Below are 27,499 nucleotides of genomic sequence, written 5' to 3' on the forward strand. Positions count from 1 at the left end.
TACTGCTGCTTCTGTTACTACTAAATCTACTACTGTTAGTGCTGCTTCTGCTACTGCTGCATCTGTTACTGCTACATCTACTACTGCTGCTTCTGTTACTGCTACTACAGCTTCTATTACTTTTACTGCTATGTCTACTGCTGCAGCTGCAAATTATATGTTGAGAATAAACGCAGTAAACATGAGCACTGTTGTACCTCAAAAGTGCACTTTTCTCTGCTGTTGAAGAGCATGAGGATGGTCATCTGGAAGGTGGACACCTGTAGTATGTGCTTCCTTGTGTTGGAGCCTGTTACCTGTGCACCTCCTACACCCACCTCCGAACCATCCTTCTACAGAGATACAGAACAAAACAGAGCATGTCAGACACACCGCTAGAATTGCAACCACTAACAAACCTTCAAAGATGTTTAGAACTAAATTTATATAATAGGCATAAATTTAGGCTTTAAACATAATATGCATTAAATTACTACCAACACATAAAAAAAAAAAAAAAAAAAAAAAAAAAAGACTTCATATGCTGTATCTAGAAACTGCAGCCATCTCTATTCCAGGTTTGTACTGTAATAGCCCTAGTAGCTGTTTTTATTCTTTCCACTACACTTCAGATTGTCATTGTAGTTATATGTTCATAAACAAAACTTCAGGTTCTATATTTTCTAAACATTTGTATATTTTAAGGTCCTTTTTCTGTGATATCTTACAAAGTTAATAAACTTTTTGATTATATCATGGAGCACTATTGCGCACTTTATAGCACACTGTGTGTTACCTTTTTCACAGGCCCACAGAAAGTAGCATTGAGGTCTGCTGAGCCCATGTGGTGCTGCAGTGTGAGCTGCCGTCCGCTGTGTTTGGCCAAGTAAAACCTGTAATAAACAGTTCAGACGGCTCATGCACAAACTTTGATCCCTTTATACCCCGTTCTGCAAATGGAAGCAATGTTTTACACACTTGATTCAATAGCTTGAAACTTGATCGGCTTGCTCCTTGTGAGGAGTTCAGTGAGGTCATTTACAGCAAAAAAAACCCACCAAGCATCAGCTAAAGCTTTATGCTGCATACAGCACCATGTACCATGCACCAAGTTCTTTAAGGAAAAAATGGCATGTTTTAAATTTTCCTGCCACCCGATTATCATCACAGCAAAATTAGCATGACCAAAAGACCATCAACTATCACATGAGGAGCAAAACGACTGTAGTGAAGTCTGCAAGTCAGGGTTTTGAACCCGCATGTCATACCGTCTAAAGACCTCGAAGGCGTGCCGAGGGGAGTGAGGGATGTTGCATTTGGGTGTAGCTGACTGTGTAGGCCAGTATCCTGTAGTCAGGACTCTCACGGTGAGATCAACACCACCTAGAGATACCTGAGACAAAGAAAGACCACATACACACCTTAAGTACTGCTGGACCAACACTTTGTACAGGACAGTCGCATCATTTTTGGAGCATGTGTGACATAGCAGTCAAATGTAGACATTATTTTCTGACCCAGCTGGACTAACTATTTTTTGGCAAATAATCTCATTAGCTATTATATAGGTTTTAGTTGTTTATTTGTGTGTGTGTTTCTGTTCATGATTCTGCTGTTATAGCATTTCTGAAATGAAAGGAAAACTCCACCTTGAAAGACATTCAGTATTTATATTGAGATATCAGTGATACACTTAGAGCTTATAAAATGGTGATTATCTGTTGCTTGGTGTTGTACTAGATATGTTGAATGGTTTAGTGTTTATGAACTGGTTGTGGTGGTTTCTTACCCCAGTGGACTGCAGGTGCTGCCGGAACTCGTCCATGGTGGTGTTAGAGATGCTTATGTCCCTGAACATGCCTTCTAGTTTAGAGGTGAACTGACAACCACACTCTGTCTGCAGCACAGAAATCATCAGCATGTAATTAATGGTTTATTAAGAGTAGAAGAGCTGAAACTGTAAAACTAAAATGCAGGAAAAAACAAAGCTTCAACATTCTCAGGTTTCTATAGGTTGTAATTCATACAATCACTTCTAACATTGCTGGGCCACCAGCTAGATATGGATATTAAATCAATTCAAAACTCTAACAGATCTGACAGACTAACAGGCAATGATGCCTGAAGAAATTGAAAAAATAAAAATGCTTATCTGCCCCTGAAAGTAACTCTCAAGTTCTGTGCAAGTCTTAATGATTTGCTTTAAATTGCACCTTGTGGCCTGTAACCTGCTATTTGTGTGTTTCACACTTGCTCTGGCTGCTGGTGAAAGTTTGCAACGTTCGTTTTCATGGCAACAGCCAATGTACAGACATCTCGGCACATTAGGCTGCTTTTGCCTGTAGTGTCATTATACAGCACATCCAATTCTCCTGTTTTTGCATGTTTTGCATGTTTTGGATCATCAGCAGATCCTTTCTTTCTCCACACTTTGGCCTTTCCATCACTTTGGTAGAGGTTAATAATCTACCAAATGGCCTCAATGATTTCAAAAGTCATCTTCAACAGTGAATTGTGATACAGTAAACAATAGTTTTTATGGCTAAAAGCTTATGCACTGCCGGTTCAAAATAGCTTGCTTTTCTTCCATGTCCATTTCTTCATGTTTTTACATTTTAACATGAATTGCAGTCTTCAAAAGAGAATGCCTTTGCTCAAAGCAAGAGCATAAGTTTAATTAATTAATTATTAAGAACTATTAACTATATAATCAATTATTTTAACAGAGCAGACGACTGAATATTTGTGCGTGGGAGAATAAGGATGGGTTCAAAAACATTTTTCATGTCCTAATTTGTTTAACACATCTAGATCAGGAAAAGCTCAGAAAAATAAAACTACAACTTTCTTATGCTCATCTTTTGAATATAACCTTCTTCCATTTAAGTAACTAGTAAAATGGCCAATTAACAAGTGTTAGATGACCACTGAAGTATAGCAGCTGCACTTTAAAGTTTAATGATGGAATAAATGAATGGAAAAATAAACAAACAAACAAACAAATAAAAAGAACAGCAGAATGTAAGAGAGAAGAGTGGAAGAGAGTATAAAAGAGGGAGCACTGATAGCCTCATACCTTAAGCTTGAAGATCATATTTTTCTCGGAGTCGTCCGAGACGCTCTTATTAGTGAGAAGCCTTCTGGCCAAGTGCTGTTTGTAGTAACGCTCAAAAACATCTTTCTCCTGCATGAACCGGAAGAGCACCATAGACTTGTCCAGGATGCCCTCGACCTCCTGCTCAGTCAGCTACAAACCACCAAATAACACGTGCATTCATTGTGTGCACAAAATTGCAGAAACTTAAATCAACAAAATACTTCTATTAATACAGCACAACTGATAACAGTAATTATGGTAAAGTAAATAACCACTCTGTACAAACATGCTCTCAGAATGCACAGTGAGGAAGACAAAGGTGGATGAGCTACTGCAGCAGAAGGTAACACCACCACTCCTGTCGGCTTCAGCACACCTGTCGGCTTCAGCACACACTACATACAAACTCGCCCTGGCTGCTGCTAACTAACTGGATCAGCCTCATAGAGTAAAACCCTGTGTACATCTGACCATCACACCCATATACACAAGCCTTCTCCAAACTATTGCCACAAAGCTGGAAGCACACAATTGCATAGGATGTTTTTTATGCTGTAGCATTACAATTTCCTTTCAGTGGCACTAAAAGGCCCAAACCTGTTCAAGCATGACTATTCCTTAAGCTCCATGAAGACATGGTTTGCCGAGGTAGAAATTCTCGATTGGACTACACAGAACCCGGACCTCAACTTTAATCGGAATACCTGTGGGATAAACTGGAACGCTGAAACCCAGGCCTCCTCTCCATATATTAATTCCTGACCTCACTACTTTCCCCTAGTCACACTCCAAAATCTAGCAGAAAGCCTTCCCAGAAGAGTGGACGATATTATTACAGCACAGGGTGACTAAATCTGTGTTAACTCTCACGCCTTTAGAATGGACACATACAGGTGTGATGTTTGGAATAAGTATCTTTCATTTTTTTGGGATTCCTTTCCTACATCTGGATATCGGTCTAAAAAAAAAAAGAACACAAGTGTAATTCATTCTTCAGGGTAATTTAAGCTGGAGGTCACCAAATTAACGGACTACAGATTTCAAGACACACTTTCTGTGATGCGCTCCAACCAAAACCTGCATGCGAAGAAGAGAATTCCACTGTGCTATAATGTATATGTGGCAATAATTGTAATACTAAAGTTTTCTATGCCACAATTTAATTTCTAGGACCATCAGGATAAATATAAGAATATATAAATAAGCACAAATAGTAAGAAAAAACATACTCCTTTGACTCCTTTCTTCAGCTTGTCATCAATGAAGAGCGAGAGGTATTCGGGTGATCGGGAGTTGAGGTGCAAGAAGTACTCGAATTCTCTGGCGATGGTCTGTTTAAAGAGCCGGTCGTTACTAAATGATTCCTGCAGGAAGTGGTCAAAGCGTGTCTTCAAGTCCAGCAGGCCCTGTGCAACACAAACACAGTGACATTTAGCCACAGCATTTATATCGGTTTGTCAGTCTAATATTATTCTACTGATCTTTTTTCCTTCTTTGTTCCATGTTATGTCACTTAACATATTTAAGTTCCATTACCATCTGTTGAAGAATTCAGCTTCAATACAAATAATACTTGTGGCAACCTCTATGACTAAACCAAGGTGCTTTAGTGTTCTTGGATTATGCATTACATTTATCTGCTGTGGATAAAAGTCAAATAAATTAATGTCAATTTTAAGGACATTTATGGTAGAATTGAATGGAAGAGAGTAGGCAGGGGCAAGAAACCTTTTTCAGATTGTACATTCAACTAAATCATGTTTAGTCAGAAGAAAGCTTAAGGTCAAATATCAAAAAAGTATAGGATTAAACGCATAATCCCATAGATCGTTCTACACATGAATATCTTTATCTTTTTAATGCATGTGAGCAAGATGCTCTTCTTGCCGGTTCTGCAGTGGGGAGATTTATTTAAGCCCTGCTTTCATACTGGTGTCTGTTTTCTCCCTTGCCTCAAAAGCAAAGTTAGCAAAAATGTCACTTGCAAACAGCTTTAGTCTGTAACGCTGCATCCACTTTTGCATTTTGTCTGTCCAAGGTACTGAAGTTTAGGAATAGAATATTTTACCAAATATATAGTATTTTTAAGAACTAGCTAATTTTGCTTTTTGAATTTTGATGGTACAACTCAGTGTTAATTTACTACAGAATGCAGAAAGCAAATACCAAAGCTTGCAGTGTTAATCTGAACTTTTCTTTGTCTGTAGTCCAACCTAAGTGCTCCTAACTCCAAGACAATAGCCTGAGTTACATATCAGGTCACCTTTAATGACCTGAAAGAAATCTTGGTCCAGCATTGATGTTCTTTTAGCCGCTCCCTGTTCAGGGTCAACACAGCAGATCACATGGTCCACATAATAGATTTGGCACAGGTTTTATGCTGGATGCCCTTCCTGATGCAACCCTCCCAATTTTTTCCAGACTTGGGACCAGAGATTTAACTCTTCAGTGGCCGGATTAGCTCCTGAACACGGGCCGCGCCAATGAGAGCATGAGAGGCGGCTGTACCACCAGGAAGCGAAAATTTTGATCCACCATTATCAGTGTCAAATTGTACAATAGGTTATAAACTGGGACAAAAGCAATTGATCAGAAAATCAGATCAGTTCTTGTCTAGAGTCTGAGGTTACCTGTAGTGCATCTTGTCTAATACAAACACTACAATTACCTCATATATAATAACTGATAATGTATCCCAGTCCTAGTAAACTGGAAGCTAATCTCTTCAAACATTCCACATGCTTAACATTAAGTTTAATTTTATAACATCCTCACAATGAAGTGAGATCATTTACTGCCACGTTTTACTAGCAAAGTAACAGTTTTCTTATTCTAGCTCAAAATGGTTAGCTGGCTATGTACCAATGAGACACAAAGTTCACGGATTCTATGCAGACAAAAGGAGAGAGAGAGAGAGAGAGAGAGAGAGAGAGAGAGAGAGAGAGAGAGAGAGAGACAGACAGAGAAACAGAGAGAGACAGAGCTCCAATAATGGATTGTATACCTTCTAGTTGTAATTAAAGTTTAATCAGACTTAATTAACTCCGTTTAACCTTTCTCACAAAATTCAAATACTGAATCAAATGAGATTTCTCATTTTCTACAAGCAATGAAGAAAAATTCAACAGAATTATTTAGACATTCGCTGTGACACTGCTTTTATGGTCAATGACATTAGTCCAAATGAGCAACCTATTAATAATTGTACAGTATGCCAGGGCTATAGGTGGAAAAGACAAGCTAAATCCCTATAACCAAAATGGTGTCCATGCAGTTAAATACAGCTCTGGGGTTACTTAATAACTCAGCAATGTGTTCACTGCAAATGAAAACATCAAATGAAAACGTTGCTCTCTACTGCACACACAAGCATGGACCTCAAAGGATGGTATAAAGAACCTTCAAAAAATGGTAGTTGTTACTTTGGTAGATCTTAGTGGTACTGTGTTATACACATTTGACTTGACAAGAATTAGGTTACAATAAACGTTAATATGAAATGAGCCATGACTGACTTACAAAACAATAGTTGATCATATCATTTTGTATTCTGTTTGGGGAAATTACCATTACAACTCCTGCCTAAAAAATAAGGGAAAATCTGCTGAACTGAAGCAGACTTGTAAATGAAAATGTAAAGGCAAATATAAAACAAATACTAATGAGGAGCTTGAACACATGGAGAAGGACAGAAGACAGATGAAGGGATGCGTGATTGTGAACAGAGGGAGACAGTCTGTGTGTCTGCTGATAAATATGTGGTGACATTCTGAATAATCCATCCTCATGAGCACACTGGTGATGCGCTGCTGTGTGTATGGAGTTTCTGTGCATGTGCTCTTCATCTGTGTGGCTTTCCTCCAGGTTCTCTGGTTTCTTCCCTCTTGCTAAAAGCATGTCACTACATTGCCCTTTACTACTTGTATGTTTTTCAGGGCTGGAATCATTGGCTGTGCTACAAATGTGGGTAAAAAGTGTTCCTTTAACAGGGTATTTACTAGATGGTGCCGCAAGAGTGGCAGCCTTTTTTTTTTTTTTTTATATAATTCTTCCTTTATTTTTCCTGCTACTTTTATTAATATTGTCTTATATTAGACATGTCTTTCTTCCTATTGTAAGTCTTTAATATCTGCCCTTTGACTGTGAGCTACTGTGATGAGTGAATTTCCCCACTGTGGATCAATAAAGTTTCTTATCGTAAGTGACCACGAGAGTTGTATTTACAGAAAAAATACACCAGCTCTCTGAGCTTATAATGACAAATACTGCCTTTTATCACAAGCTCAGTGCAGCAGCAGGTTTGGGGGGTTGCTTGCCTGTATGTAGTCGATAGGATTCTTGCCCTCTACCTCCTCGGACACCAGCGCTCTCCCTTGTTCTCTCAGATATCGACTCATACACTCACACATTACTTTCGGCCCATCTGCAACCCTGTCGAATAACCTATACATACAGGCCAGATCTGAGGGGGTGGGGGTGGGGGTTGGAGTGAGAGAAAAGAGCGAGAGAGAGAGAGAGAGAGAGAGAATGTAAGCAAGCAAGCCATCTTTTTAAAATAATTATTCACTACAACAGATAAGAACATGGGAATAACACAATCGCTCACCTTCTGTCTTTTCGTTTTTCAGCATGTGGACTAGGCCAGAGTTCTCCATCTCCACAATGGTCTTCATGTGCTTGCAGATGAGCTCCCGCTCTACAACCTCGAGGATCGACGCCTCTGTGGATTTGTCCAGGCAGTGCATCACTCGCTCAATCTCTTCGTTTAGCCGTGCCTCTACTTTCCTTATATACACGCTGGCGCTGTTCTCTGACAGGAACTTCTGACTCTCCATCTGCATATACAACAGAAATAAAAGTTAAAAGTTACAAGTCCTTGCTCTTATTAAGTCCATCCATCCCTCCATTCTCTTCACCACTTATCCTACTGGGTCAGGGGGAACCTGGAGCCTATCCTAGGATAGGATGCCAGTCTATCGCATGCCACAATTGCACACTCACTCATATACCCACATACACACTACGGAAAGTTTTGTGATGCCAATCAACCTACAATATACATGCCTTTGGACTGGGGGAAGAAACCGGAGTACCCAGAGGAAACCCGGAGGCATGTGGTTACTGTCACCAACCTGGTAGAACTCTGCAGACATTTCTAAGAAAGCAGTTTCGAAGACTTCCTGATACACAGACCGATATTCCAAGCCCAATACCATAAGCATCTGGCAAGTGTTTCTAAGTGCGCCTCTAAAGAGAGAAAGTGAAAAAGGGCAATAATAAACATTAGTGAGGCTTAATGACGTCACCCTAAATACAGCACAGGATCATTTCATTTACCGGAAACAACACAACTGAGTCGAACAATATCGTAATGATGAAAACTCGTTTACATCAAAAACGTTATAGCTCGTATTTTCTCTGGGGGTGATTGACATTGTTATTACAGTCTAATCAACACTAATACACACTTAATCTGTTAGTTTTCTTAACACCACCAACGGGCATTAGATTTCTCTTATCTATCATTTTATTCTGATATCTTTTCATAAGAAGCTGAGCCAACAGGGATACTGCGGTCTCTGACACCACTCAGAGAAGTCATTAGAAATCAGAGCTGTTAGCGGCGAACTGTGGGGTCTTGTGTTTACAGACCAGAGACTGGACCAGACATCAACAACAGCTTTCAATACTTGATTCACTTTTATCAGGGTAATAATTCTACTTATATCTAACATAAGCGCTTCTGAATGTTTGAACGTGATTGGTCAGAAGGTGTTGATGAAGGTGTTATAACAGCATGGCTCAAATCTCAAAGCAGCTTAATAACAGTGTTTGATGTGACCTTATTTATTTGTGTAGTAAAAATGTACACGATGACTTATGACTTGTGGACATTTCACATGAATTTTAAAACAATTGCAATTGGTGAAGCTTTCCATAAGAGACTTATGTAGCATTAGCGGTATTATGTACAAAGGGGGCTCTGGTGCAAGTACTTTGTAAGAGAGGTAATGTAAGGACTTTGATTTTCTTGGTAGCATGACAAACTGTGTTTGAATGGAAGCTTATTAACTGAATAAGTAGCTGCTCATTCGTACCTTTGAGGTCAGGACTCTCAAGTTACATAACTTATTGCTACATAAGGAATAAAATGAATCCAAACTGAAAATAGGAAAATACTCCACCATAAGAACATTTTTATGGAAACAAACAAAGCTTCGAGTACACACCTGTCTACCACCTCGCCCTTCCGTTCCCTGGAGATCATGTCCAGTAGCGTCTGCTGGAGTCGGTTTTTGAATAAACCGTGCCGAACTACTTGATTTAGGAAGATGATCAGGCCCAAGTTATACACATTCTCCACTTTATTCTGCTGCACATACACACGGTCCTAGAGACCCAAACAACAAAATAGAGGACATTTTATTTTCTGTGACAAGACACAAAACAGCCATTCAGAGTTCTTGCTTGTAGCTTTGACACACTGCTTGTATCACATGGAAACAGGCCCTTTCTGGACCATACTGTTGTTTCTTCACAACTGTTTTATTCCTCAGGGCCACACACTCTCTCTTACAAAAGACACTGTGTGGAAATATAACGAAATTTGACACTGGTGATGTGACAAATCTCCTGTGCTGGATATATTTTCCACTCTGGTTTTCTTTATGGCCCAATTTGCAGACTTCTTGTGAAAAGGACTTAGCAAATATCTAAGCTAATTATAATCACATCCTCTTGCTAAAACAAACAAGCAAATCGATAATCATAATTTATTAGATGTCTTTAATGGAACATTTGCTTTTTAGCCCAGAATTACATTTGCATTTTATGGGAAAGCTGCAGTTATTTCTTGATAGTGAGAAATGGCAAGATTTAAAAGGTCACCAGAGGTAGTGTTACATTTAGAGAAGAAAAAAAAAGGATTCTTTTGACAGGCCTACTTGAAATGTGATTTTCCACAATAGTGTGACACTCATTTAGCACTCTCCACCTTTATTATGCAATAATAGCAATGCTGGCTGATGAATTTCTCTCTTTAAAAACCTGTTCTGCTGAACTGTTGGCAACATTTCATCCATTCCTGCCTTGTTTAGAAACAGATGCCAGAGTAAATTTGAGAAAGGCCATGAACAATAAGCATTTGTACACAGAAGTGAGCGTCCGGTCTCTGCCACTCTCCGCAATGCCTCATAACCCACTGGTCTTGTGAGGGAAAACAAGTGGGGGTGTATTAGCACAACCAGACCCAAGGCATTATTAGTATCAGTTCAGACACAGTGACAGTTAAGGCGGTTATTGGTTTTGGTTTTGCAATAACATGACGTCAGAAATTTCTGACATGAGCTAACAGAAAAATTTTGGGTTTTTAAGATCTCCACCCAGAGTGAAGGAAATGAGAAGGCTGATGAATAATAAAACAATAAAAAAAGCACTGTCTGTATGATTGAACAGTGCTGTGGCAGTTTCACTTCATTACACAAATTAATTCTTGGCAAAACAAAGAGTTATGCTTTCTTTTGTTCTCAGCCATGTTACATTAAAATCTCTGCCATTTGCTTTTTTGTGCATACTCAAAAGCTTCAAAACATTAAGGTAGTCCTGTTGAATTTTAAATCAATATCCAGTGTGACGTGAGTAAACAAAAGCAGACTGAACATGGATCTGTCCGGCTTTAGGTGACAGCAACACCTAGTGTTATAAAAAGGAACTTGTTTTTCATCAACTCTCCTTACAGTAGGACAATATGTTGGTTCAGGAGCAGCTCGTGGACCATTTAAAACCAGCGACAGACCGCAAATGGCTTGAAGGCTGTTATCTGGACATGCTCTCTGCAGATGAAATGTAGCCTAGAGCTAACCTGACATTTATCACTCAGATCTATCAGTTTTGATTATTTAAGCTGTCGACTTGAGGAAACGGCACAGACAAGACAAAAAAAAAAACAAAAAAAACTGCAAACAGCTTCATATCTGTCAATTCAGATGGGCAGAGATAAGAATGCTGCAGAACAGTACAAGCAGGTGAAGACAATCCTGCATTGAAAGAAATCGTTTTATTCCCTATATTGCATATTCTAATTGATATTCGAAACTTTACAAATACACAGGATTTTAACGGAGTTTTTTTCCCCCATTTTGGTGTTACATCAGACTCAAATTTTATGAGAAGGTTTTCCACTAGTCTTTGAAACCTGGCTATGGGGATTAGTCCATTCAGCCACAACAGCCTTAAGCTGGGGACTGATGTTAGGTACAGAGAAGGAACCTTGTTAAGGTCCTTGTGGCTGAATGGAGGGCAGCTGCTGTATTTTTCAGGGATGAGAGGAATCTCCATACAGATGTCAGGCATAGCTTAGGTTTAAATCCTAGAACCTGGATCTGTGAGGCATCTAAAATATTCTCCTGGACACATGCAACCACGAAATAATGCACAGATCCAAATGTATTGAAAATGCAAGGCCATTACTTTGTTTTTGCTATACATTTAAAGCATTAGATATGGGATATTTAGCTTTCAATTCATGATGCATCGACACGTGGCAAAAAAATTAGAGCAACTTTTGTATAAACATCTCAAATATCACTGGATCAAGAATATGTACAGTATTTTCCGCACTATAAGGCACACCTAAAAGCCTTAAATTTTCTCAGAAATCGGCCGTGCGCCTTATAATCCGGTGCGCCTTGTGTGTGCACCGAGTTCCAAAAATCTGTAAAAATGTTGTGTGACTTTGGTAAGCGCTCCGCTTGATTGACTGTCGGACCATTTCCCGCTGACACAGGGACGTAATACATACACCACGCCTCCGGTAGGTATACTACCGGTATGTTGCAAAACAACATTTGTTTCTTCCTAACCATTATGCGCTCCACACTCCAGAACAGTAGGTGGCGGTAAATGCACCTTAAGTCGGTTTGCCATCCGCCAATAAAAACCAGATGCTTACGAGGCACAATACAAGCTACAGGCTATCAGTTACATGGTTGTAAATGGGAATAGAGCAGCTGAAAGAATTCAACATCAATGAATCTATGGTTCGGAAGTGGAGGAAGCAAGAAAATGTACTGCGCCAAGTTGAGAAAACACAGTAGATAAGGACTTTGATGGATTTGTGGGAGAAGATTGATTAAAAAATAATGTGTGTGTATCGTTAAATAGTAGAAAAAAGTTCAACTAAACTCACTGTTTTGCTTCTGTTACCTTTTTTGTAGACCGTATGTTTTAGCATGCGAGTTATTATATGGTGCGCCTTATCATACGGTGCGCCTTATCATACGGTGCGCCTTATGTATGGGATAAGTACAGAAATAGACCCGTAATTGAGACTGCGCCTTATAGTGCGGAAAATACTGTAACTGACAGGTTTTTGGGGTTTTTAGTCCAGGTGGTTTTGTTGATTTTTTGAAGGTCTTCTTTTGGTTACAGCTCCGAGTTACACCTGTGAAGAAAATTTTAAAAAAGGAAAATCCAAGGAGGTCAAAAAGCTCTATATGTGAGAAGATCCAGCCATTCTGAAGCTGACTAAATAAAAATGATTAGATCATTGGACATGCCTTGGGCATAGCCAGTACAAACTTTGGAACAATTTGTTCCCAAAACAACTAAACATGTTGGCCAAAGAAAAAGAACAGCAGCTGAGTGCTGTTAAGAAAAAGAGCATCATCCACCTGGCCGGGGTGAAAATGACCAACACTGACTCAACACAGAATATATGAGCAAGAAAGAGGTAAAACAAAGAAAATGTAGAAATAGTAACCCGATTGTTTATGTAAATATTAACGTAATGGGAAAATAACAGCCGCATTAACAATAAACATCGTCTCAAAGCAGCTTTACAGAACAAACATAAAACAAAATGTTAATATAAAGATTAATATAATACAGAAATTCAAGATTAATATTAGATATATTTAAATGTTTGTATTTTCCCCAATGAACAAGCCTGAGGTGACTGAGGTGAGTGACTCCATTAGATGGAAGAGGCAGGTGTACATCCTCATAATGTACATACATCACATTAGAGGGTGTGATTATAATATACAGCCCAACAATTATGAATTGATGAGGAGGTTGTTGACCTCCTCATTAATGAAATTTTCTAATAGAAATATAGAGGCCATAAAAAAAGATTTGATTGGAAAGAAATGATCTGTTCAGTATCCAAAACATAGAATCTCATCTGCCAAGGACAACGAATGCTAGTAGAACAGGTTCACTCATCTTTATTGATGGTGTAACTCATCGTCGTCTCACTCGTCGTCATGAATTCACAAGACAAACATTCTGAGTGCCATTTTACATAGAAATGCCTCCAATCTCATCTGCATACTTTTCCAGAACGGTATCATGCTCTGCTCTGTGTGTCTTCTTGCTCTCTAGAGGAAGGTTTAATCTTCTGGTGCTAATGACAAGCCAAGCAGCACTTGTATTACCTGCTTAGCATGCATGGGCAGTGATGAAGCAATTACTAGCCTAGGCATCCAGGTCTTACGGATTACATCCAAGAGGTCATGTCTTCAGAGTTGCTAAGCAGACATCAGGAATGGACAAATGATAAATTCATTAACAAACCCAAAGAGCAAACGGCGCTCCAGTGTGCTGCCTAGGTTCATGTTTTGGTTGCCTGGAAACCTAATTGACAAGGCTGATAGCAGGAGAAAGGTAATGTTTACGGTGTATGGTGAACTAGTTAGAAAATTATGTGCATTTATACAGACCAAGTGAAAGTGTCCATGCGGTCCAAAAACCTTTACATGCAGCACCTCGTCCTTGCACTCGATGAAAAGTCTTTAAAGTAAAGTCGGTTATTTTCCTTTATTTGACAGCTGACATAGAAGGTATAAGGTAGTTCTGGCCAAAATAAACTAATATCTCATGTATTCTTTATGTTTCCTTCAGGAGCACTTGTGCAGCACAGACATTGACCTGTGAGTGGAACCAAGCAAGCAATGTGTTTTTGAAAGGTCCTGATGGGGCAAATGAGCTTTAACTGTTTTTTAAAGCAGGTTTGATGTGAAATCCCAAGACTCATCTCACCATCCTAACAGTCCCCCATCAGTCTACCCCAACTTTACACTCCTACCTTCCCCTCTATGACTGGCCCTCCACAATCCATTGCACTCAGTCCCAGACCTCAAACACATCACAGGTAAACAGATATTTTGCGTTTATATTGAATGTGCAGCCAGACCTGCCACAGAAACACATCACACACTCACAACATACTGAACTTTACAGGAGATCTTTTGCTGCAGGTCACAACTTGCCATTTCCAAAGGCCGACTAGGGGAAAAAATCCCTCCTTAACTCAGAATTCATTTCAATTAAACCTTGAGATGAACCAGGGTCAGAAGGAAACTCATCATCATCTGATACCGGTGTGATTAGTGTAATTATGAAATCATTTCCCTTCTATAATTGTTTGCTATATGGTCAAAAAGTGGCATTATGTAACCAGGAGATTCATTCAAGTAATAACATGAAGTTATATTCGCAGCTCAGCTGTTCACTGATGTAGACTTGAGTGCAAAGCTGTTTATATCACTTGCAGTCCAAAGCCATCTTCATGGTCTCTAAATGGAATAATCCTTAGCACTCCCTTGTAACTCCAGGCTGTCCATGTTGGCTCTTCCTCAGCAGCAGTAAGCAGAATCCAAGTGATGCGATTCTACTAGCTTTGCTCGACTGGTCCCACCATCTCTCAGGATAAGAGATGTACCAGTTCCAGTTGGATTCCACTTCATGAGGGTTTGAACACTCAAAGAGGAGATGCCAACTACATGTGGTCTTCGAGGACTACAACCTCCTAATCAATACACAACTGTCAGACTGTCGAAAGGACATTATTCAAAAGAACACCCAGTGTTCATAATAAAATATAATCACACCCTCTAGTGTCACCCAAATGAGGATGAGGTTCCGTTTTGCATCTGGTTCCTCTCAAGGTTTCTTTCTCTTCCATCTAATGGAGTTTTTCCTTGCCACAGTGGCCTCAGTGACCTCAGGCTTGCTCATTGGTGATAAATGCGTATAAAACACATTTAAAAATAAGAGTAATATTAATCCTTGAAGATTTAAAAATGCGAAGGTATACAGCAGGACATATGTCTTGGCACTGAGGTGGTGGATTATTCATCCACTGATCTTTAAATGACAGGTGGAGACCTACCTTTTCCTGAAACACTTAAACTAGCGCTTACTTTCCCTGTTTGTTTTGTGTGTATTTAAAAAAACATACAAATAAAATTATAAAAAATATTAAAAACCCTGACCAGAATTTGTTGTTGAGGTTTTTAATGTTAAGTCTGTAACCTAGTGAACCAGCGTTAATGTATTCATTAATAGAGATTTCAAAGCCCTTTTGTACATTGTTCTGGATAAAGGCATCTGCCAAATGTTGTGTGTAAATGAGACTTGAGATACTTATAAGTATGAGCTCTGCTGCTGAACTCCAAGTTGCTCAAAAGCTCCTTGTTACACAACTGCACTTGTCTACAGTTATAGTGTACACCTAATAGAAAGGGAATTATTTAAAATCCCACTATCCGGTGGCCCCAAGATGAAGATGGGTTCCTTTTGAATCTGGTTCCTGCTAAGGTTTCTTCCTCATGTCGGCTTGATCATTAGGGCTAAATATCAATATGAATGTTAAAGCTCATAATGTTGTATATATTCCTGTAAAGCTGTGTTGCAACAATGTCCACTGTATAAAAAAGCTGCCCAAATAAATGAACATTTAAAGTGAATTGAATTCATCAGCAGCAGTAAACAAAGCTGTAATTCTGAGCAGTAAATATGTTATACTGTATATACACAAGTATCTGCTTTAGAGAAAGCAATGTACTGATGAAAAATAAAAATATGCAACGATCATTAACATTAGCGGTCTAGTGAGTTGCTAGACAAACCTGTAGGGGTCTGTGATTTTCCCCACTTTACAGATGAATGCACGAAAAATAAATAAATAAAGCATTACTGAGCTCTTACTTTCACTTCTGAGGTTAGATTACTCTGTAAAGCTCAAACAAAAAAAACTAAAATGATGCTCGATACTGAATCTGTAGTTTCGAGCTCTTTTGTACAGTTACAAAGAATATTTGTTTTAATTAAATGGATTTATAAATATATAACACACACACACACACACACACACACACACACACACACACACACACACACACACACACACACACACACACAGAAAGCCTACTTACCATGTACAATAAAATGTCTCGTATCATGACCATGGCTGTCTGATGGTCGTTCCACGCCTGGTTTAGTCTCCGCAGGAAATTGTTGTTATGGGATTCGAGGAGGTCTGTTTGGACCTTAACAAAAACAAAAAGAAATTCAAGCTACATCTATATACGTGCAAGATTTCAAAGTCTCATTAAAAGGGGAAAAAAGAGATGTGGTTGGGGAGGTTAAGCTTTGTTTTTTCCTGGTGAATCAATTTCAAAAGATTTTAAAAAAGCAAGATTTTTACAAAGCAGATCAACAAATCCTTCTTCATAAATAGTGCCACTGCAGACATGTTTCTCTGCTTGAGATGAGACAACACCTTCAATCCTTGTAGCTAGTGAAGTTATAATCTTTGGTTTTGTTTGGTGTGTGAATAAAATCTTGCTGAAAGTCGTGGATGTTCTGGTCTGTGAATTTCGAGGTCCAACCGAACCCTAAATATTATCAGACAATAGACGTGCAGTATGAAACCTACGTTATTGACGATGTGCTCTGAGACGACCTCGTGTAGGCCTGTGTAGAGCTTCTCGCCATGTTTGTGCAGTACCATGGTGTAGGCATTTCTGTACAGCTCCTCAAAGCTTAGGCCGCTGTTGTTCTTCCTCTGGATCTCTTGGATGGCATTCTTCAACAGTTTCCAAATATTGTTGATGTACCTCTCATCCATGGTCATCTGTAACATCACAGGAAGAAGAACATTCAGTATTTGTTTGTTATAGAAGTGATCATGTCCACGTGCATCGGACATGTACAAGTCAGTCATCCTGGGGGAGGTTTGTCATTTCAACCTTTAAAAAAAAATAAACAAACATCTTTATTTTAAATCCTAGTTTTGAAGAGAAAGGAAACTAGCCACATTTTCACCAAAACAAAATACACACTTTGCATTGGAATTAACGGAAATTATTTGGGATTAACTGGGAATTTACAAAATTGTAGTTTAGCCTATAACTGGGAACTTAAATGTAGTTGAAATAAATAAAACAAATCTTGCAGGATAATTTACAGATTTACTGCAATTTCAGTTGAATTTCAGCCCTGCACACTCATCAATCCCACGCACACAACACTTTGCCTACAACAGGGCTATTGAGACCAAACCCCCAATGCTCTGTGCATTCATCCATAACATAACACACACCATTTCTTGAATCCTGCACACAAAATATGTCAAAAAACTGTCTATCTTCATCTTCCGTGTCTCACGATCCTTCAGAAATCATTCTGATATGCTGATTTCTCATCAATTTTAGATTCTAAAGTTTTATAACATATTATAATTTTCAGGATTTTGTGCTTAATAAAAGTTACATTTTAAATTCTAATAATATTTCACAATATGACTTTGTATCTATGAAATAAACCAGGCTTAAATGAGCAGAACACACTTCTTTCAAAAACATAAAAAATTGTAATCTGTGCAAACGTTTGACTGAACTATTGTACAGTATATATACTAGGTTATAGTTTGTTTTAGCAAGCTGACTGAGCAGTATTTATTCATCTAGGCTATTTCTATTCATTTCCATTAACTGCAAAATGTTTTTTATTCCAAAATATTTCAGTTGTTCAACTAGTTATTTATATATCTGTGCATTGCATAAGTGTTTTTACAAGCTTTTTTCCCCAATCTTATTCTATAGGACTATGCCACACACACACCATCTCATGTGTGGATACATTTCACCTCAGCCAATGTTGTCAATGTTATGTTTTAAATCTGTGTTAGATTGCATGCATGTCAGCTTATGTCCAAACAAAATGTTTATGTTTATGTTTGTATATGATGCAGTTTATATAAATTTCCTCAAATTTCTTATTAATTCCCATAAATTCCCAGTAATTTTCCAAACTAAATCTTGCCCCCTTTGCAACCCTACTACTGACGGAAGTATCGGTGTCCATGTCTGTGTCTCTGTCCAATTCCTGTAGTGTTTATTCTACACAGGGGTCACAGGAGGGGAAAGAGGGGTTGGATTGATGGATGAAACCTATCACACATCATGGACAGGATTTTAACCTGTAATAAGGACACAGCATCATTGCACCACTAGCATTTAGTGCACAGAGTGCAGTTTGGGTCACAGCCTTGTCTTTCCCCATCAGCCTAATCCACCAAAAAACATGTGTTATGAAATGCACCTTCAGTAGCTTGCAATAGCAATTTCCCCCCAGACAGCTTCTAATCCCCCCAAATCCTGCTCATCGCTGTTACCCTCTGGATCAGACAGTGCACCTACACCTGCGGTCAGTTTAAGAAACATTGCTGAGAGTTTTTTTTTACAGATTTGAGCTTAAATCAAAAGCACCTTGATCAGAGGCGTTACACACAATTATTATTCAGCTCTTCAATAAAAGGTCCTTATTTTTTATTCGACACTAAATAGGAAGGAGGGAATGAGTTGTAGACTACAGTGTGCATGGAAAGCCCATCGCAGTCCTAGCTCTCAGTGTGGTGCTTTAGTGATGTAGCTAAATACAATAAAGAGCATGCTAGATTAACTTAAACACTCTAGTGAGCAGGGCATGGGTGAGATCATGATGATGGTGACCTAAACCTGACACTCTTGTGGTGTTTGCTCCCTCCACCTTTTTGTTCAGGGGTCCAGAGGTAGCAGCTTGGTGTCCTGAGATTCAAAGTCACAAGCTTCCTATCAGTAGTCCAACACTGTGTGACATTACACTGCCAGTGTGAAAACCTGCTTACGTGAACACAATTTGTTCTTGTATATCCAATAAGATCCGATCCTTTATTTAAAAATCCCTGAGTAAAATCGAACTGCACAATCATTCAAGCTCATCGTTAAACATTTATGTAAACTTTATACATATGTGATATGTTCTCCTGAATCTGACCGACTACATATTCCCAATATTCAGTGTAAAAGATATTTAGAACAGACAAATCCCTGTTTATCTGTGTAAGATCTTATACAAAACTCTCAAAATACCACTACTCCAGCTCCCTGCGATGTTCCCTGAAGCTGAGTAACGCACTGAACCGTGCTGAGAGCGAGACACGATCAGGAGTTCATGTTCCTCAGCTCTATCCCACATGCTGCATTCTGCATTATTAGAGAGATCAGTCACACCTCTGAAAGTACATCCACAGCCCAGAGTGAAGCCTGTGGCTCCTAACAGAGCACAAGGTCATAGATAGGCTTGCGCTGACTCATCTGTTGATTTGAGCAGCTCGAGGTGTGAGAAGAACTGGAGCTGATGAAGGAAGCTGAAAACAGCATTGTGGTCTTTAGCGCCCTGTGTGGGGTGTGTTTCAGAGGTATAGCCTGCCGCTGTGTGGACAGATAAGACAAGGTCTCAGAATCAGTGCTCAATACGCTACACTAGTGTGGTCTCTACACTTCTGAGCTGGAAACTGGGTAAGTGTATAGCTCTGATCGACAGCGCCGACACCTCTGATAATCAAAAGCCAGAAGTCAAATTGTCCTCTTCTTCAATCTGGAATGTCTGAATGTCTGCAGTTCAGCTTTAAGGGGTTTAGATCAACACTTAATGACAGCTTTATTAATCCCACAAGCAGCAAGCACATGGTACTCTACATCACAAAAAGTTCATCTGAAGCTGGCATCTCTGCATATCTATGGGGCTTTTCACACCTGGTCACTACATGTGTTTTCTGTGATCAGATAGCTATCCGATGGTAAAAAGACCAGGTGTAAATGCCCTCCAAAACGTTTTCGAGACGGATATAAATCCGATCGTTCAAACCACTTCAGGAGGTGGTCGGGGACACATTTCAGATTAAACTGGACAGGTGTAAATGAATGAGGTTGTTCAAGCCACATACGTCAGCGCTATACTCCTCCCAAGCAGAAGTACGTCACTCGCAGGTGACTCACGAGTCGTGCATTGCGCCAGAAACAAACAGTAAATGCTGTTTTTTGGAGCATAACTGTCGTAATAAGTTTTTCATTCTTCTTTTAGATTGCATTCCGAAAACCACATATACAACAAAACAACATATAAAATATATTTGCATATTGGGCGGTAGTAGAAAGATCGGCGTGATATCCGGTTCGCCAAGACGCATTTATGTGGCCTAATGTAAATGAAACAGTTTTAACAAATCAGATAGCTTTCGGATCAGAGAAAACACATGAAGTCACCAGGTGTAAAAAGCCCTAGGAATAACTTGAGCCTTGCTCCAAATGACGGGTGTGTTGTACCGAACATGCAGAACATTCCAGCATCTTGTAGGGATGAGGGGCTGAAATGCATTATGGGATAACAGACACATGAAATAATAATATTAATAATAATAATGATGATCATCATCATCATCATCATCATCATCATTGTTTGACAAGATTTGACTGATCTTCCGTATGGATTTTACACCGTTGATGTTAATAATCTAGTCGGTTTGTTAATGAATGTTCAAGAAGGGCAATGCTGCAAACCACATCATAAAATGCAGATCTTATTCTGTCCCTGTAAACGCTGACGTCACAATACTAACTTCACAATAACTAATCAACAGAGCGCATGATGTTCATGACGTTCGCTGCAAAACTTTCCTTGTCCTAGTACCATTGTTATAAAAACTATGGTCCTTTAGTTCTTGCAGCCCTACTCGTTATATTCAATTCGATTTGTACAGAGCATTTAATTGTAGACCGTCACGAAGCAACTTCATAGAAAGACATAAATGTATCTTTAATGAGCCAGACAATCGATGTGTCACTCAAACAGTTCATTACTAATGGGGGTTTTATCTCCAACTCATGTCCAAAGTTGTTCAGGAATGCCCCTTTTCCACCGAGGCAGTTTGAGTGCTGGTTCGGAGCCTAATTTAGAACCAGTTCTTTCTTTTTCGACACCCAAAGCACCGGCTCTGAACCAGGAAAAGTGGTTCTTAAGTAGCACCAAAACGTTGCTAGTCTAGACTTAAGAACCGCTTGTGTCAGGAGCTGTGGGCGGGGATGGGAGCGGGGCTACTGTTAGTGCATTTGATAATGTACCTTAAGTATACTAATGTTAAATACACGTTTACTTTACTGCAATATGATCAATTATCAGCACACATGATAGTAGGTAGCTACATGCTAAGGCTAACTTTTTTCTGTGTTAATGATAAAATAACATTGTGTAACATTGCGTTGGATTCGCTGTGTTTGACAGTGTAGGTTCACAAAGCCATGTATTTGCTGCTGCTGCGCCAACGTTGCTGGGACACGTGACACGTATACAGTGACATCAGACTCGGCTCTGTGATGGCTCTCTAGCCAGTGGAAAGGCCAACCGGTTCTTAGAAGGTTCGCCAGTGGAATCAACTTTGAACCAGCACCAGCGCTAGCTCTGAACCAGCACTCAGTTCTTTGTGGTGGAAAAGGGGCAGAAGTAAAGTAACCTGCACCAATTATTTTCCATAACATATGTACCACGAGTGGCAGGGAATTGCTGTGGGACACAGTTGAGTTGAAGCACCTTACGTTTCTCCGTGTGCATTTGTACTGATGCAAGATAGGGAGTCTGAAACCAAACCGGCGCTAAAGAGGCACCTGCAAATATCCTGCCAGATGTTAGGATAGAAGAGAAAGCCACTCAGGATCTAAAATCCTGGCATGTCAAGCATGGGTTTCCATCCCTTTCAAAAAAAAACAATAGAAATCCTCTGTATATTAACAAAAAGGTTATGTGCATCTTTGTTTGTAATTTGCACATCGACTCGACTCTGCTGTACGGCTGTGTTGCTTGATCTTCGGCGAGTAGCCAGGACGATGACGTTGTTGCAGATGTCTAACAAACAAGGAGTAGATTAAGTGCTTTGTGAAGTAACTGCTATAGTAACCCAGGTTTACTTTACAGTTACAGCCTTAATTACAGGATGAATAACAGCAGGCATAGCATATAAAATGTGTTTCTGTAATGGCATGTGATGAAGAGAAGCTTGTTAGCCACATGGTACGGAAGCACGGAAATGAGACGATAGCATCTGAAGAGAAAGTATGTGAGTTACAGGGAAGAAGGAAACACAGGAACATGACAACTTAAAAACAAAAACAATTCAAAACAAATGTATAAGCACTGCATCCTCAGAACAATTACACCATTAGGCACTTATACAGAAAGACTCATGTTTATCTCATTTTGTACAACTGAGCAATTTGGGGTTAAGGGCCTTGTTTAAGGGCCCAGTATTGGCAGCTTGCTGGTCCTGGTATTCAAGATCAGGAGTCCAATGCCTTAACCACTGAGCTACCACCACTGGCCTGCACCACTGAGCTACCACTAGTTACCTGAGCTACCACCAGTTACCTGCACCACTGAGCTACCACCAGTTGCCTGCACCACTGAGCTACCACCACTGGCCTGCACCACTGAGCTACCACTAGTTACCTGAGCTACCACCAGTTACCTGAGCTACCACCAGTTACCTGCACCACTGAGCTACCACCAGTTACCTGCAACACTGTGCTACCACCAGTTACCTGCACCACTGTGCTACCACCAGTTACCTGCACCACTGTGCTACCACCAGTTACCTGCACCACTGTGCTACCACCAGTTACCTGCACCACTGTGCTACCACCAGTTACCTGCACCACTGTGCTACCACCAGTTACCTGCACCAATGTGCTACCACCAGTTACCTGCACCACTGTGCTACCACCAGTTACCTGCACCACTGTGCTACCACCAGTTCATGCTGTCTGTCACAAAAACAAAGCAAAAAAAAAAAAGGAAATGCTTGAAACTCAACCCTGATCTGTGGAGTCACCCTGAAGAAGTTTCCACAGCTCTTAACTCTTGTGCTGTGTTTCTGAGCTGAGACACACATGCACACTCAGTGTGTGTTTAAGTCAGCAATCAGCACAGGCTTTTCAAGCCACACTTAAGCTGAATTCTCACATACTGTACAGTGAGAGACAGAGAAAGAGCAAGAGAGAGTGAGAGAGACAGAGAGAGAGAGAGATTAGCTTAAGTGCAGAAACGATAACTCCCATCTCTTTCTCTAACTCAGCGAAGAAGAGAGCAGACAATCTGGACATCCTAACAGTCACATAGAGAACAAAGTGCTTGCATACTTTGGAGAAAAGCCATTAAACAGTGGTGGAAGGTCAATGACAACCGATATCTTAGTGTGGCTCAAGTAACCAGTCCAGCTTAAACATTTTTAACCCCCTACTGTCATCTACAGACTTCACTGCATGAAAAAGACCCAGCCTTAGCCTTGAGCATGCTGTCATATTAACACTGTGAATGTGTGTGATTGTGCCCTGTGATCATCCGTCCAGGGTGTCGTCCACATTGCCTCCCCATGACCCTGCATAGGATGAGTGGTACAGAAAATGGATGCATTGTATATATGTGTATTAAACTCTATGATGGAGCGTATTCCTGCCCCCTATCCACCAGGACCTGACAATGTCCCTGACCAGGACAAAACAAGTCTGTGTATAATATATATATATATATATATTTATATATAAAACACACACACACACGCACACACACACGCACACGCACACGCACACGCACACGCACACACACGCACGCACGCACGCGCACGCACACGCACGCACACGCACACGCACACACGCACACACATGCACACACATGCACACACACACACTCACCGGCCACTTTATTAGGATGGACACCCTTTTGCCTTCAGAACTGCCTTAATCCTTCATGGCATAGATTCAACTAGGTACTGGAAACATTCCTCAGAGATTTTGGTCCAAATTGACGTTAGCATCACGCAGTTGCTTCAGATTTTTCGGCTGCACATCCATGATGCGAATCTCCCGTTCCACCACATCCTGAAGGTTCTCTATTGGACTTTATGACATGGTGCGTTATCCTGCTGGAAGTAGCCATCAGAAGATGGGTACACTGTGGTCATAAAGGGATGGACATGGTCAGCAACAATACTCAGGTAGGCTGAGGCATTGACACGAGGCTCAATTGGTACTGATGCCAAAGTGTGCCAAGAAAATATCCAATACACCACCACCACCAGTCTGAACCATTGATACAAGGCAGGATGGATCCATGCTATCATGTTGTCGATGCCAAATTCTGACCCCACCATCTGAATGTCGCAGCAGAGATCGAGACTAATCAGACCAGGCAACATTTTTCCAATCTTCTATTGTCCAATTTTGGTGAGCCTGTGCGAATTGTAGCCTCAGTTTCCTGTTCTTAGCTGTCAGGAGTGGCACCTGGTGTGGTCTTCTGCTGCTGTAGCCCATCCGCCTCAAAGTTCGATGTTTTGTGTGTTCAGAGATGCTCTTCTGCATACCTCGGTTGTAACGAGTGGTTATTTGAGTTACTGTTTCCTTTCTATCAGCTCGAACCAGTCTGGCCAGTCTCCTCAGACATCTGGCATCAACAAGGCATTTGCGCCCACAGAACTGCCTCTCACTGGATATTTTATCTTTTTCTGACCATTCTCTGTAAACCCTAGAGATGGTTGTGCGTGAAAATCCCAGTAGATCAGCAGTTTCTGAAATAGTCAGACCAGCCTGTCTGGCACCAACAACCATGCCACGTTCAAAGTCACTTAAATCACCTTTCTTGCCCATTCTGATGCTCTGTTTGAACTGCAGCAGATCGTCTTGACCATGTCTACATGCCTAAATGCATTGAGTTGCTGCCATGTGATTGGCTGATTAGAAATTTGCGTTAACAAGCAGTTGGACAGGTGTACCTAATAAAGTGACCAGTGAGTGTATATATGTGATGTGTGTGTGTGTGTGTGTGTGTGTGTGTGTGTGTGTGTGTGTGTTATCCAGACGTGATGGAACAGTACTAAAAACTAGCCAAGCTGACTTCATAAATGATTTCCTGCCACTAATAAGCACAGGAGGCGTGTTAATTTCACGTGAACAGTAGTTTTGCTATAAGACAAAGCCACAGATAATGTTATTGTCTGGCTAAAGCTAGCAAAACAAACCGGTCCTCCAGCAGCAACTAGTCGGAAAACATTCAATAAAATTATGAAACAATAATAAAATTATTATTAGTTTTTTTACACTGATAGTCTGTTTGACAAATAGTCTCACTTGTCAAACAACACACAGTGTTAAAGCTCTGGCACTGACATTTAGTTTCCTTGCCATAACTAGCCAGCTGAGAAAATGATGCTAACTTTTAAACCCCAGTTGTCTACATGCTAAACTACGAGGCTGAACAACAAACCATTCAAAAACATGCTTATTTCAAACCCCTAACCACTAACCAGACAAGTGGCTTAAGCTTTCAGTCTGCATGACAATAAAATGTGAAGCAAAATCAGCTGACTATCTGTATAGTGGCACCAGGGGCTAATGTTACCTTGCTAGCTCATCTTCTCTGATATGCTAATTAACTGGCAAAAAAAAAGTTTTGTTTTGGGTTTTTTTGCATCATGCAAACGTCGGTTTCATTTGTGCATGTGTTTAAAATGTGCTTTAAACTTCATAGCATGTAGAAGATAACCAGACGCAGGACTCTGACAGCTTTGGAAGCAGGTAGGAAAGATTCAGCAGCACAGATTAGCACAGGATGTCAAACAGGGGCTGGAGAAAGCTGGGATTTTCTCTGCTCTTAATAATACCGGCTTCTACTTACAGGAAAAGCTCGTATCCTCATCTTAGTGTCCTTCTTGGTGCCGCTTTTGCACAGATTGGACATGTTTCAGTGAGTGTGTAGAATCTCCTCAAACATCAAACACGGTTTTGGCGGTTGTTATTTAATCACGACAGCGTCATACAATCATTTCTGAATCCCTACTCGATCTTTTTTTCCTCAAGGCCTGGGCTTCTGTCTGTCTCTGTGTTGTTAATAAGACTTGCCTACTACTTACTAGCTTACTGATACTACTCAGTGTGTGTTTAGCTGCACTGATGGCGGATGTGTGGGATTCTCGCAGTGCGGTCACGCCAAATCACGCGAGATCTCATACACGCGGGGCGCGTGCAGGTAGTTTGGAAAAAAGTTTGTAAAAACAGTTATGCAATGCAATGCACACAATGCACAGACAGACAGACAGACAGACAGACAGACAGACAGACAGACAGACAGACAGACAGACAGACAGATAGATAGATAGATTGATTGATGGATAACTATTATTGCACACTGAAGACTGGTTTAATGGATGATGAAAATTCAGCTTTGCATGCAGTTTGTCCTGTATTTTTTTTATCAAATGCACTATCATAAAAAATGACCAGTACTGTACTTCTGTAAAATAACAGAAAACTGGCTAACACAGAGGACAGAAGAAAGTGCAGAACAGCTTGAGTTAGTGAGCCTCATAAACTGTCAATAAAATAGTGCTAGCTTACATTTAGCATATCTGATTTACTGGCTGGCCAGATACTGTATAAACACATTTTGGTATTTGTTAAATAAACTTTAATACTGTAGATAAAATATATTTGCCAAAGTAATAACAAAACTTACTTGAATTGACGAAATCATCAGATTCAACTGTAGGAATAAATTTGTCTGTGGTAGTCAGAGCCTGAATGGAGATGGGTTGACAAGTATCAGAATCAGAATCAGAATCAGAAAGAACTTTATTGCCAAGTATGCTTGTATGCAAATAATTAGTTTTAGTGTCAGACGCTTCAAGTACACAGAGACAGCTAGATGAGGTTACCAAGAATATACGTAAAAAATATGTAAAAAACAAGTTGAAAAGTAAACTAGATTTGTAAAGTTCATCGCGACAATCTTTGATGTTGGTTTTGACGGTGCAAGTATTCATAAAGGCCAGTGCTTTTTGGAGGCGAGTGGACAGAAAGATTGTGAAAGCTACTGGACTGCTAGGGTGCCAATACTTTTGGAGTCGAGCGGACATGAGCATGTGACATGACCAAAATACAAGTGTTACGAGTGTTTTGATGTCACATGTCTATGTTGTGCAAATTTTTAATTTCCATGTGACGTCACGTGACATCACGTGACGTGACCAAAATACACGTGAGGCAGTTCCCCTCATTGTGCTAAGTGTTTTGATATGTCACATGTCTATGTTGTGCAAATTTTAAATTTTTGCATCACGTGATGTGACCAAAATACACGTGAGGCACTTCCCCTCATTGGGTTGAGTGTTGTGATATATGACATGTCCATGTTGTGCAAATTTTTTATTCCGCTTATTTTGGGGGCGGGGCTACACGTGACGTCACGTGACGTCATCAGAATACCCGGTGGGGTGCC

At 40.1% G+C, this 27,499-nt stretch overlaps 1 protein-coding gene across 3 annotated transcripts in view; it reads right to left on the minus strand.

Moving 5' to 3' along the window:
* Positions 1–26,851, minus strand: part of LOC113640669 (cullin-3-like) — a 30,582-nt gene extending 3,731 nt beyond the window's left edge. The window contains exons 1-13 of one of the 3 annotated variants that reach the window (XM_027143265.2): positions 26,738–26,851; positions 16,797–16,994; positions 16,294–16,407; positions 9,307–9,467; positions 8,209–8,323; positions 7,683–7,911; positions 7,393–7,538; positions 4,306–4,482; positions 3,056–3,226; positions 1,769–1,876; positions 1,248–1,372; positions 776–872; positions 198–332 (exon numbers count right to left, since the gene is read on the minus strand). In XM_027143265.2, the coding sequence (XP_026999066.1) occupies positions 198–332; positions 776–872; positions 1,248–1,372; positions 1,769–1,876; positions 3,056–3,226; positions 4,306–4,482; positions 7,393–7,538; positions 7,683–7,911; positions 8,209–8,323; positions 9,307–9,467; positions 16,294–16,407; positions 16,797–16,994; positions 26,738–26,755 (1,794 nt within the window). In that variant the 5' untranslated portion in view covers positions 26,756–26,851. Of the gene's footprint in view, positions 1–197; positions 333–775; positions 873–1,247; positions 1,373–1,768; positions 1,877–3,055; positions 3,227–4,305; positions 4,483–7,392; positions 7,539–7,682; positions 7,912–8,208; positions 8,324–9,306; positions 9,468–16,293; positions 16,408–16,796; positions 16,995–25,900; positions 26,201–26,737 lie in introns of those variants that run through there. The other 2 variants (XM_027143264.2, XM_027143267.2) reach the window with 2 other exon arrangements.
* Between the last annotated feature and the right edge of the window lie 648 nt (positions 26,852–27,499).

Source organism: Tachysurus fulvidraco, chromosome 22, assembly GCF_022655615.1.
Source record: "Tachysurus fulvidraco isolate hzauxx_2018 chromosome 22, HZAU_PFXX_2.0, whole genome shotgun sequence".
Classification (NCBI taxonomy): Eukaryota; Metazoa; Chordata; class Actinopteri; order Siluriformes; family Bagridae; genus Tachysurus; species Tachysurus fulvidraco.